Below are 12,435 nucleotides of genomic sequence, written 5' to 3'. Positions count from 1 at the left end.
CACATTTTACACATGCAATAATGATTTTTTTTTTTTTTGGTAGTGTTATAATATTTAAAAGTGATATATAACTAGCCTTGTCATACGCGCTTTGCGTGTGCAATGAGACTTTTTTTTTTTAGTGTCATAATTTTTCATTTATTCCAATTTAAGGTTTGCACGTTGTTGATGCTAATTTTGGAAAAGCCCAACAGCAAGAAGAAGCAGACAATATGGGCAGGAAAAGAGTTAGTGGATTGAGAGAAAAAAAAAAAACCATCAAGCCCGAATGACAGGAATGATGGGTCTTAGGCCCATAAAGTAAAAAATGGGCCTTGGAAAAAGCAAATAGGCCTACAGGAGCCCAAAGGAAGAAGTAGTAAATCCATGAATATTATGTGATGTACAAAAGTGAGAATGGGCCACAGCAAACCCAAAGTAATGAAGTAAGAAAGTAAGGAGTTGGTGGAAAGCCTATGAATCCCAAAAATGAAGGATATAGTAATTGAGTCAAGGAAGCCCAATAGAGTTAGTAAAAGCCCATGGGAATGTAGAGTTGGAAATGGGCCGAGGATGCCCAATGAGGAATAAATGGGCCAAAGGATTCCACAAGCAATGTAATGGGTCAAGAAAGCCCAAAGTAACATCAGTATTAAACCCAATGACAATAGTGGGACATTGTAATTAATTGAGGAAAGAGCATACAGTAGGCTCGAAAGAGACCCAGCAAGCATGGATCAAATAGCATCGCAGCAGGAATAACAAAATGGCATGACAGGAATGCTGGCAAGCCAACGAAAGGAACAAATAGTGGACTAAAAGAGAGAAACGCCCACAATCAAGCAAGGCACATCCCTTATGGGGAAGCAAGCCATAAAGAATGGAGGATCAGAAAATAGTTCATGCCATAAGAGGTCAAAAATGAGCGGCAGAATGCACAAACAAGCCTCCAATCCATGGCAAACGCATGAGCAGCAGACAAGTTTTGGACATACACGGAAGTGGAGCACGCACAAGGCCCAGACACCACCAACCTGTACCCAGCCAATATAGGAATGGTGGGTCATGTGTCAGAGGTAAGAGAATGTATGGTCTAGTGGTGGGGAGAAAGGAATGCCTATTCTGGGATTTCCACTCAAACTCTTTTAGGGGAAATGTCCTGCTAGGATGACATACTACCCAAAATAGGGAGGATGAGTTGAAACCACTAGGTGAATGCCATGAGGGATAGTGAGAGAGAGAATGCCCACCTTGTTGCGGATAGGAATGCCACGGTGAACAAAGAAAGTAGAATTCTTTGTTTGGTAATGGGTGTGGTACAACCAACGTAAGTAAGTGGTAATGGCCGGGCAACTGACAAACTAGTAAGTGGTCTAGAAGTACACCCACACCTAGACAAAAGTAGTTAAAGGGTAAATTGATAAAAACCAGTCATGGCAGGTAGTATATAAAGGGCCCTCGCTGTGCACAGTATCATCACCACAAAAGTAGCAATCACTAGGAGAGAATCACAGCACCACCATCACCATAACACTACATGAGTAAGTATTAAGAAAGAAATAAAAGAGTGGAAAAGGATCAAAGTAACAAAACGGAGAAAAAAGAGAAAGAGAAGCAGGAAGAGAAATAGAGAGTATAAGATGGCAAGCATGCACCAATAAGCTAATCATTTCTCTCCCTCTAAAAACCTACCCTCTGTTAATGATAAAAAATTCGTTTAGGGCATAAGCCATTCAAGCCCGTTCCCTCAAAGTGGATAGTTTATATAGCAGGATCTTCCTGCGAGGTTACCCACGTTGAGGAAGTGGTTTCACTCCTTAGTCTTGGTCCCGTAACACAATTGAACACGACAGACTAACCTTTCCCTTTTGCTTTTATTATTTATCGTAATTATTTCCTTTCTTGTCTTTTCAATTTCACTTATAACGTGTTTCTTACTGCTATATTGTTCTCAAGGATTCTTTACTTATTTCATCTAACAGGAGGCATATTGCCTTTATTATTGTCATACTTGTCTGCTATAACTCTTCTGTAGCAATTTCGTCTGCTATAGGCATGTGACCAAAGTTTCAGCAAAAAGGGGCATAGTTTGTGCACAAGCCGGCCCAAGGTGGGTTGCAATTGGACTGGTCTCAACTCTTCTATCTAGAACACTTAGGCCTCAGTACAGCAAGAGGCAGTCCAGCCCAAAATCACAAAAGGCCCACCACACACGTTTTCTCATTAATATTACATATTTAGAATTTATAAGTAGATAAAACAATTTGAAAATCAAAGAGTGACCCTATTTTGTTGGCAATGTTTTAGTGGAAGTTAGAGTTGTATTTTTACTAGATTGTTCTTTAGTTCTGTCTTTAGTCTCTACTTAAACATAGGAGTGGAGGAGCATTTTTAAACCAAAAAAATAAAGATCCCAAATAGGAAAAGCCTCTTAAATAGTAGTATAGATATATAAATAACCGTTTGTATTTTTTTTTTTTAAAGAAAAAAGGTAAGGTAACGTAGAATTATCTTTAAAAATAAGATAGAGATAGTGTCCTAAGTTTTATGCTAAATAGAGAAGATAAAAGAAAAAGTCTAAAACTTAGGAATAATAAATTACTCTTTTAACCGGTTTATATTTTTTTAATTTAAAATTATTTAACTAAAAGATCGGAGTATTTTAGAGAATTTAAAATTTTATATAAGGGTATTTTAGTACGCAAAATATTGAAAACCAAATAGGTTGTAGGCAACCATGACATCCCAATAGTGGACACCCAAAAAATACATTGAAAATTTTATATATATTCTCACAATTCAGCTTGCTTGGGCATGCCATAATAAATAGAAAGAGGGAGAATGCTATGTAACTTATGTTTCGTATTAAATTTTCTGAGCCTCAAGAGTTTTTCAATTTCTATGCCTAAAGTAAAGGATTTAATTTCTGTTACACACAGAGTGCAGATGGTTATTTCAAAGACATTCGATAAATATGTGGAAATTTTTTAAATTTTACTAATCACCTCTATCAAGTATCAAGTCCATGATCTCCAATTCCAATAGTTAATGGAGGAGATCTTTGAATCAGTATATGAATTAGTTCATATGAACGGATATTCCAATGATCTTCTTCATATTATTTGAAGTACTTGCTGCTGTTTGATTTGCTTGTAACTTTTTATATATTTATTGATTATAAATATATAATCAATAAAAACTGAGAGAGAGAGAGAGAGAGAGAGAGAGAGAGAGGGAGAGAGAGAGGGGTCCAATAAAAACTGATGAACAATAAGAAGTTTTTTATTGAGCAGAAAGCCTATTCTCATAGGGAAACTTAATTTGATTCAAAGCCCATTATATCATATGAATTTTGAAAATTTGAGTTTAACTCAATTGAGTCCCAAAAGGTCACATTAAATTGCTGTCACAAACAAATACAAATCATTGGATGCTTTAGTGAGAAGCCAATCACCTTTGGAACTATTGTTGGAAATTGGAATAGACGTTCATGTTAACCCAGAAGCTACGTTAATACAAGTGATGTTGAGTGACCTTGACATATTATAGCCCCTGGTTCAATCCAACTTTACGAGACAAGAAGAAAATCCAAATGCTGACTTTTTCCTCCCAACTGCTCTAGGCACTATGAGCAGTGTTAGAGTTAATGGTCATTGAGTGGAAAGACTTTAAAAATTATTTTCTTGACTTTGAAGTTTCCGCAGGTTCCAAAGTCGTCTCTTTGAAGTGCCAGTTCATTGGTTTATACTTTATACTAGTATTATACTATTGTTGAAGACCAGTGCAATGCATATCCAATATTCTTGTTATTATAGTCTTTCAATCTACGACCACTCTTTCCACCACCATCACACTACCTTGACAGAAGAAAACCATTCTGTGCAATGTCTACCCCAGCGGAGTAATCTTTCTGTTTCCTTCTATGCACAAACACACAAACATTCAATGATCACATGCATATATGACCTTTTGTTGATTTGCATGCTAGTTAGTTGAATGTTACACAATGGTACTCGGTTAATTTTCTTACATAAAAGTAGTGTTAATCATTTTATGCAAAAAAAATTTAGTACTTTCTTTTCTTCAATATATAATATTATTTTGTTGTGGATTTCATTCCAAACAAACCAGATGCCCCTCAGTCTAATAATAATGTATCAATAATTTTAGGTGGTTCAGAAGCATTCAATATTTCTTGCCCTTGCTGCAAGTAATATATTTATTTGTTCACATTAGTTTCTGACTATTTACTTTTGGACACACTAAACCAAAAAAAAAAAAAAATCAACTGGCTCTTGATTTTATATCAAGGCTTGCAATTTTGATACTTCATGATTTCTATAACTTCTTTGCTACTTAAGTAAGCTGATTTTTCATAGAATGTTTCAGATACTATCGATCTCTCCCACCTGTAAGCAAGTTCTATGGAGTGGCGTGCTTGATGACCACATCTGCATACTATCTGCAACTTTATGATCCTTACAATATAGCATTATTTTATGGCCTGGTACTAAAACGTTTTCAGGTAAACAAGTTAAGTTGCCAATTTGTCCAATCTGTAATACATGAGATTAAATTCATTTTTTTCATTTTGTATTGCAAAGATCATGTTGTAGTAAGTTAAAATTTGAGGGTTCACTTTCTGCCTATGCCCCGATTGTTAATGTTTGTACATACTGCAGGTTTGGAGGCTTATTACAAATTTCTTCTTTCTTGGGCCATTTTCATTTCCCTTTGCATTTCATCTGTTAATGACGTAAGATATCTGACTCTATCTACCCTCCGCAACCATATTATATTACATTCACTATAAATTTTGTGTTAAGGTGGTAGGAAAGAATGTTTTGGAAAAGCCATTCGCAATTAAAATTATCCAATAGATGAAATATCAGACCTTAAATGAAGATCCACATTTGCATTAAGCCATTAATCATCTAATTGATGCCTGTACATACACATCTTTTTTAATCCCTATCATTCACTTGTGATCATTGATTTTCAAGATTAAAAGTTATGTAAGGTTTACAGTCTGTACACTATGTTTCAAGGTGATACTGAAAATTTGAAATACTTTGTCATGCTGATTTGCATAGAGCAAGATATGGTGTTTCACTTGAGAGAGGACCCTTTGACAAGAGAACAGCAGATTATGTATGGATGTTTGTCTTTGGAGCACTATCACTTCTTGTAAGTAAGAACAATTTATCTTATATTTAGAGTTTTCTTTTTCTTTTTCCAGTAACGTTCACTAAAGTATGAGCATGCATCCTAATTAGTGGTAAAATTTGGGGAATATTGATCCGCCATATGATTTACCAAATAACATGAATTTATCAGACAGCTTTTAGCATCTTCTTTTTTCTTTTTCTTTTTTTTTTTTTCTTTTTTTTGGGGGGGGGGGGGGGGGGTTGAGAGAGAGAGAAAGACAGCTTTTAGCTCTATGGTGGAAAACTAAGGAAGCATTGGGGTTGGAAACACTTGGTTTCTTTTCCAATGACAAACTGAGTAACTGACAAGGAAAGAACAGAGAAATAGGGTGTCAAGCAGTTTTGTCAAGAGATGCCAGATATATTTGGTGGTCTAGTAAAAATTAAAATAATATGTTTGGAGATGCAGATTTCCAAAAGTATAAGTACCTAACAAATAATTATAAATGATACAACTCTGTCCCAGTTTAGAAATGAATTTTGCAACATGTATGGAGAACAATTATGCAAAATCAAGACATCTGATGGTATAGATTATAGATGATAATTCCTACTATATTTATTTGACAAGAATTATTTCTAAAAATTTAGAAGAAATTTCCTCACATAATATGTTAACACAATATCAAAACAAGTGAACCAAAATCCCCCAATACTAATCAAAATTTCATGAAAATAATGACAAGGGTGTTACTTGATCTTAGGTGATGGCTGCTGTTCCATATCTATGGTCTCCATTCATGGGAGGTTCCTTAGTAGTTATGCTTGTCTATGTTTGGAGCCGTGAGTTCCTAAATGCACGAATAAGCATTTATGGTCTTGTGTCATTGAAGGTACCCTTCTACCAGTTTTGTTTTAATCTCTCTCCACTGTTCTGTTTTAGTTATCCTAGCATTTGGAGCAATATAAGCAAGCAACTGTTTTTCTGTATATGGACTTTGAAATTAGACCTCTTTGTTTCTGTAACATTCAATATGAGTCTACTGTGTTCTAAAAATAGCTTGATATCTAGAACTTTCAGTACCTGCACCACCATGCTATAAAGCTTCATTTTTGCATCTAGATTATCAATCAAAGAAGGTTTGATACAACATTTGTAACTTCATTTATGCCTTTTTCCTGCACAACCAATTGGCTGCATAAAAAATGCTCTTGGTCTTTTTTGCCTTACTTGTTACTATCTTGTCATTTTCTTCTTTCATTACTATTTCTGTACCAATGCAGTTGGAGTGTGAACGTGCAATAAAGGAAAAAAATATCTTTATGCATGAATTGCTGTACTTTTAGTTCCTGTAGATTTTATTATTAGAGGCCCTTGAAAATGCATCATGAGTGAGGTATGCCCCATAAATAGGTACCACCATGATGAAGTTAACCAAAGAAAAAATATGGTCTCCCAAATTTTGCCTGGTTAGCCTTGAAATCATGGTGTTGCGGTCCCAGTTAAGTGTGCCCACTATATTTGACCTGTAATTTATTTCGTAATATCAAGAAACTTTCCATCAATAGTTCTACACATAATTATAAATAATGCAGCCTATCTTCAAGATCTTTTTTTTTTTGGTAGTTCCAAACTTTCAAGAAGAATATTTCTTTGTTTAACTTATAATCTTATGTACAATTGTACTCCCTGCTATTGTATGCCTCTGGCTTTCCTTTATGCAACAGACAATGAAAGGAAATTCATGTCATTTCTGAAGTTTATTACATAATCAGATATTGAAAGGAATCTAAGAGGCTAGTTATTTATTTTTTATTTTTTACTGTAGGGATTCTATCTTCCTTATGCAATGCTAGCAGTTGATTTGTTACTCGGAAATCCTTTGAAGCCAAGCATTCTAGGGATGGTTGTAGGACATTTATATTACTTCCTAACAGTGCTTCATCCTCATGCTGGGGGGAAATTCATCTTGAAGACCCCTCTTTGGGTGTATCCGTTCTATTTTTTTATTTTATTTTAGCAATGCATGCATTAGACTTATATTTGAAACCTCTTAAACCTCGTTCTTATGATTTTCTTTTGCTTTTCTGGTAGGATTTCAAAATAATTGAACCTTCGTAGTTTGAAATTGTATTTCTCCATAAACTTGTGGAGAATTTCACAAATCCCAAGACAGACCAATGTGTCTGTGTTCCTGTTTGTCAAGGATGCAGCAAGTTTTGAACCATAGACCATTATATGTTGGAGACTCCAAAAAAAATGCATGATAAAAAAAGATGTTTGATGCACACATCACCTTGTTACATTACCACTAGCTACATAGCAAATGAGGCTTCTTGTTTCATCATGCACATGTTCTTGATATGGTCAAGATCAAACGGAGGATACGAAAGACATTCACTTAAAAGGTAAAGCAAATTATTTTTTAAATTGACATGAAATACAATGAAAAGACTCAGACCTGTCCTACCCTAAATGACCATTGGAAAGTAAAGGCTAAAGATGAGACAGTGAGGCATGACCTAAACTAGTGTGCCATGTATGTAAGGACTCTGAGGTAAGAGGCAGAGTGGCAGCAGTAGAGAGCAAGTGGAGAGGAAGATGAAGAGAGGAGAGGAATGCTCAAATAGAATTCCCACCTTAGGGCTACCCCAATGGTATTCATTGTGTGAGGATCCTACACTGTCCATCTTTACATAATTGAGATAGTGAGGGTGGAAATATAGAATTATAGCGTTGTGTTTGAGCTTTCTTCTTGCATGTTTATACAGATATCAATTCCATGACTGTACTATCAAGTGTATGAAGTGAATCACGATGTCAGATACATTTAGCTCAAAAGAAGCGAGTTTGATCCCATTTATGAATTAAATTTAGCAATATATTGGCCTTTTCTTGTTGCATGCGATGATAGTGGTCATATATTGATATTGATGAACAAGAAATTTTTTTTGACACTGTTGTGCTAGAAAGTTTTATATGTCATGTGCAGTCTCTAAACATCGGAGTAATGTTCTAATAAAGGGAGCACAGGTATTGAGAAACCATGTGACAATCTAAGTGTTACTCTCTCAGTCATTAATGTTTCTTGAAGACAATCTACATTTCTGCATCTAATTTGACTTGATTAGGAACTTCTCTAGTGATATATCTCCATAAGAGACACCCTTTGATGGATCTTTTCATAGCATAGGCCCATTGACAGTAGTTGTGGCTATCAAGAATCAAGGAAAATGGGTATGTGGAGTCGTTTTGATCCATGCAGACTACTCTATTAGAGAAATAGACTACTGATTCAAATTCTACATGGAAAATCGAGTATGCATCAAAGAGTACTTATTTATGGGGATCACTTGCTACGCACTTGTGTGCATCCACACAAGTGTATAAATACACTGAAATCATGACTCAAGTCACGAATTCAAATTTGAAAACATGACTTAGAGTCATAATTTCAATGCATTTACCAGACACCACACAAGTGTGTAATAGACACTATCCTTTATGCATTAAAAGAAAATTCCTAGTCTAACCCTATTCTTCACTTATCCTGTAAGTGCAAATTTACAAAACTGTGGACTACACAACAAGTTTGGGTCCTTGAGCACTAATAGATCTAACACTGGTTTAACATAGTTTTTTACACTATAGCAGATATTATATCATGCAAATAATTAAGCATAGCCAACATCCTGATCTGTGATTTTTTCTTCTGGCAAACATTTGAGGTAATATGAGGGAGGAAAAAAATTGAGAAAAATACGAATTGGGATTATATCTGGGCATCAACTATTTTATTGAAGGTTAGACACTTCTTGTGAAATAATTGTATTATCCTTAATGACTCTCCAGTCACAAATTAGCTGCATTTTGGGGCAAGGGAACACAAATGAATACCCCAGTGCAGCGTGATCCATCAGCAGGAGTTGCATTCCGAGGAAGAAGCTACCGTCTCAATGGAACTCAACCAAGCACTACAGGGCAGGCAGAAACAGATAGTCATGCACAAGCACAGCAGCCCAACCAGGCTGATGGTGTTGCTTTCCGAGGCAGAAGCCATCGGCTTAATGGCCGTTAGAGGTAATATTCATTGTGAATATTTGAATAACATGTAAACCAACATCTAACTGAATTCGTATCAAAAAAGAAAATCTAACTGAATTACATTATATGATTATTGGTATGATCATGTGACTTGGTAATTCGTAAATTTTTGCAACAGGACTGCTGATTTCAATATTGGGGTCCACCAACACCAAGTGGTAGATCCCATCTGGCATTGTGTCACAAGATGCAATTATGTGTTCAGCTGCCAGAGTGAGTTGCCTTAATACACTGGCGGCCTTGCTTTTGCAGCGTACTATTAAAAATGTCATATCTACAAGTACTTTTTTGTGTTACATCTTAGATGGTTAGTTTTTTGATGAACATGAGAATATCATGTTGTATTTAATGCCACCTTTTTTTATTAATAAAAAGGATGACTCTAACTAATGACTTCCGCTAAATGATAGGGATTTCCAGTTTATTGTGTTATCCAGTATTATTAATCATACAGGGAAGATTGAGATTCTAACTAATGATTTCAGCTTTATGAAACTTGGTTCCCAGCTTATTTTGCTATCCCTTATGATAATTATACTTCTATTGCTAAGAATGAAAACATCATATTTCTTAGTGAAGCTCAAGGAGCCATCAGCAGCAACAAATAGCTGCTTTGTTTTCAGCGGAGTGAATTTGGTGGGTGCACAATCTTGTGTATTCAAGAGGTTACCCCACATTTTGACATATTGGTCATTTTTGTCATTCAGACACTAAGGAAATGCTTTGAGGCTTTTGAGTCTTCTAACCCCAATAACCCCTTCAGAGCTTATGCCATTGACAAGTCTTGAAAATAAACCACCGCAGTGAAAGAGAAGAGAAACTTGTATTACTTCACAAGCTCTTCCAAGCCATTAAGACTTAAGACATCTGGATAGTACATTGGTTAAAATGAATAAATTCTCCCACCGACTCAGGGGCCATCTGTCTCCAAATTTCCACCACCATTTATAAATGGGCCTCCCGAGAAAGAAAAAGTAATCTATGATGAGGGTGTGCACAACCAAGCGTGACCCCTCATCGATCTGGATAGAAGTTATTTGGAGGATATGAAATTCTAGCAACCCATCATGCCTTTAGAGTTATGATGTGGGAGCTCACATCTATTTAACTAGAAGCCACCTTAAATTTTTGAGGATTTGAAATTCTGAGTAACTGAACTTGTCCTTAAAGAGTTACATCATGATGACTGATGGCGCGCTTTCATTTTTTTTTTTTTTTAAATTCAATTCAGTAGTTATAATCACGATGGAAGATTTGAAGTATTGACATTTTCATTAGAAATACCAAAAGATGGCAATTGAGCCTGTAAGGCTTTTGAGTCTTGATACAATTATAGTAATTGACAACTCGCCCTAAAGCCAAGTTCAATAACTTCAGGCTTAAAGGAAATCTAATAAAGATATAACGTTCAAATATTTATGGATGAGATTATTTTGAGCTGAAATTTAATGCATGGACCTTATGACGTTATATATTCACCTGAAAAATTTTCCTTTAATCAATGATATTCACGTGATTAATGCAAAAGCTTTCATTCAGATATGGGGAGTAGCTTATCAATAATTATGAAATCACACCCACATCATGATGTTTTTCTTTCCACTCAAAAATATTTTTGTAGGCAACCATGACATCCCAAAGTGAACTTACAGTTTTCATATATTTAACTTATTTAAGAAAAAAGAAAGATTCCATTTCTGTCTGTTTTACAGATGAAAAGTCTCTTATTGCTTACTCACCAAATTTTATTTAGTTAGTCTTGTTATAGTCACCCAAAAAAAATACATTGAAAATTTCCATATATATTCTCACAATTCAACTTACTTGGGCCTACCATAATACAGAGAAACAGGAATAATGGTACGTATAACTTATGTTTTTATGCTTAATTAAAGGATTTAATTCTTGTTAGACCGTGTATACCATGTCTGTATACACATTGCGTGAAACAACTGAAATCATAAATTTCGTCAAACAATCAGTATTCAAAATTTCAAGTGGGTAAATACTTTGGTAAATACTATGAATGGTCCAACTTCATTTTCTTTTTCTTTTTTGGCGTATAGCCTTACACAACCTGGAATTTTCTTGTTCTGTTTCACTTTCGTCGTTATATATGTTGTTCCACTTGGTGTCATCTCGACATCATCACACCATCATCATCAGAATGTTGAAAGTATAACTTGTGTATTTTCTACTCTGCGTCATCCATGATATCATCAGATCATCCTCGATCTAGAATGCATGAATGTTAATTCGAAGACGTCAAATACAATTGGAATTTGGAAAACTCGAGGACACAATATTCGTTAATATATACAGGAGAACGTTGAATTAGTGTATGAATTATTCCGATCAAATTTTATATCAAACAAACGAATATTCCTATGATCTTCTTCATATTATTTTTTGAAGTAGTTGCTGCTGTTTGATTTCTTTGTAACAATTTGTATATATATTTATTGATTATTTATTTATTTTATATAGAATTCTCCGACAGTACTACCCTTGTTGATTCCACGTTTGCTGCTATATGATACTAAAATCTTTCATGAGAAAGAGAGAGAGAGGTCCTAAATCTGTAAGGTAACCTTTTACAACGGATTTGAGTAAATTTTCTTTCCTTAGGTTTAGGTTATATTCGATAATTTTATGCGATGCTAACCCCACCTCTAACTATCAACGTATCAAAAAATTAATTTCAAGTTAAAGAACTTAAATACTCTCTTTTTTCAAGTTATAATATGTTACTAACTTTGCATCTCGGACCTTATCCCCCTAAACACCAGCCCAAGCATTTTGTACATAGAAATGGGTAACTTGATACTAAGCCAAATATATATATATAAATGGGTTCAAGTTACACCTGATATATATAAAATTACACATTTTTTAAACTATTGATTTCTATTAAATCTAATGGTTAAAAAAACACTTGTATCATGTTATTACTTTTTAAAAATTAACGGGTAAGAGAGCATTAAATTATTATTAAGGGTCTGTTTAGGATCTACTTATTTTGCTAAAATTGAAAACTTTTTGCTATAAGTACTGTATATAAAAGTAAAAGTTAGCTGAAATAGTATAGTGGGATCCATAAATAGAACAAAAAAGTGCAGTGGTGCCCATGAGTAATAGAAAAAATAAGTTGGCAAAAATAATTTTTGCCAAATACAAACTAAGCCTGTGCCCCATCTCTCTCTC

At 34.8% G+C, this 12,435-nt stretch overlaps 1 protein-coding gene across 1 annotated transcript; it reads left to right on the top strand.

The window, feature by feature from the left end:
• The first annotated feature begins 3,771 nt into the window (after positions 1 to 3,771).
• On the top strand, positions 3,772 to 9,636 carry LOC142621098 (derlin-1.1-like). Its single transcript, XM_075794415.1, has 8 exons — positions 3,772 to 3,880; positions 4,369 to 4,504; positions 4,662 to 4,735; positions 5,073 to 5,166; positions 5,891 to 6,019; positions 6,956 to 7,116; positions 8,980 to 9,207; positions 9,350 to 9,636. The coding sequence occupies exons 1-7, from the start codon at positions 3,864 to 3,866 to the stop codon at positions 9,203 to 9,205; spliced, it is 837 nt and encodes a 278-aa protein (XP_075650530.1). The 5' UTR covers positions 3,772 to 3,863; the 3' UTR covers positions 9,206 to 9,207; positions 9,350 to 9,636.
• The last annotated feature ends 2,799 nt before the right edge of the window (positions 9,637 to 12,435 follow it).

This window comes from Castanea sativa, chromosome 12, assembly GCF_040712315.1.
Source record: "Castanea sativa cultivar Marrone di Chiusa Pesio chromosome 12, ASM4071231v1".
NCBI classification, from domain to species: domain Eukaryota; kingdom Viridiplantae; phylum Streptophyta; class Magnoliopsida; order Fagales; family Fagaceae; genus Castanea; species Castanea sativa.
Note: the sequence above shows the minus strand (reverse complement) of the source record. Positions and strands in the feature narration are given on the sequence as shown.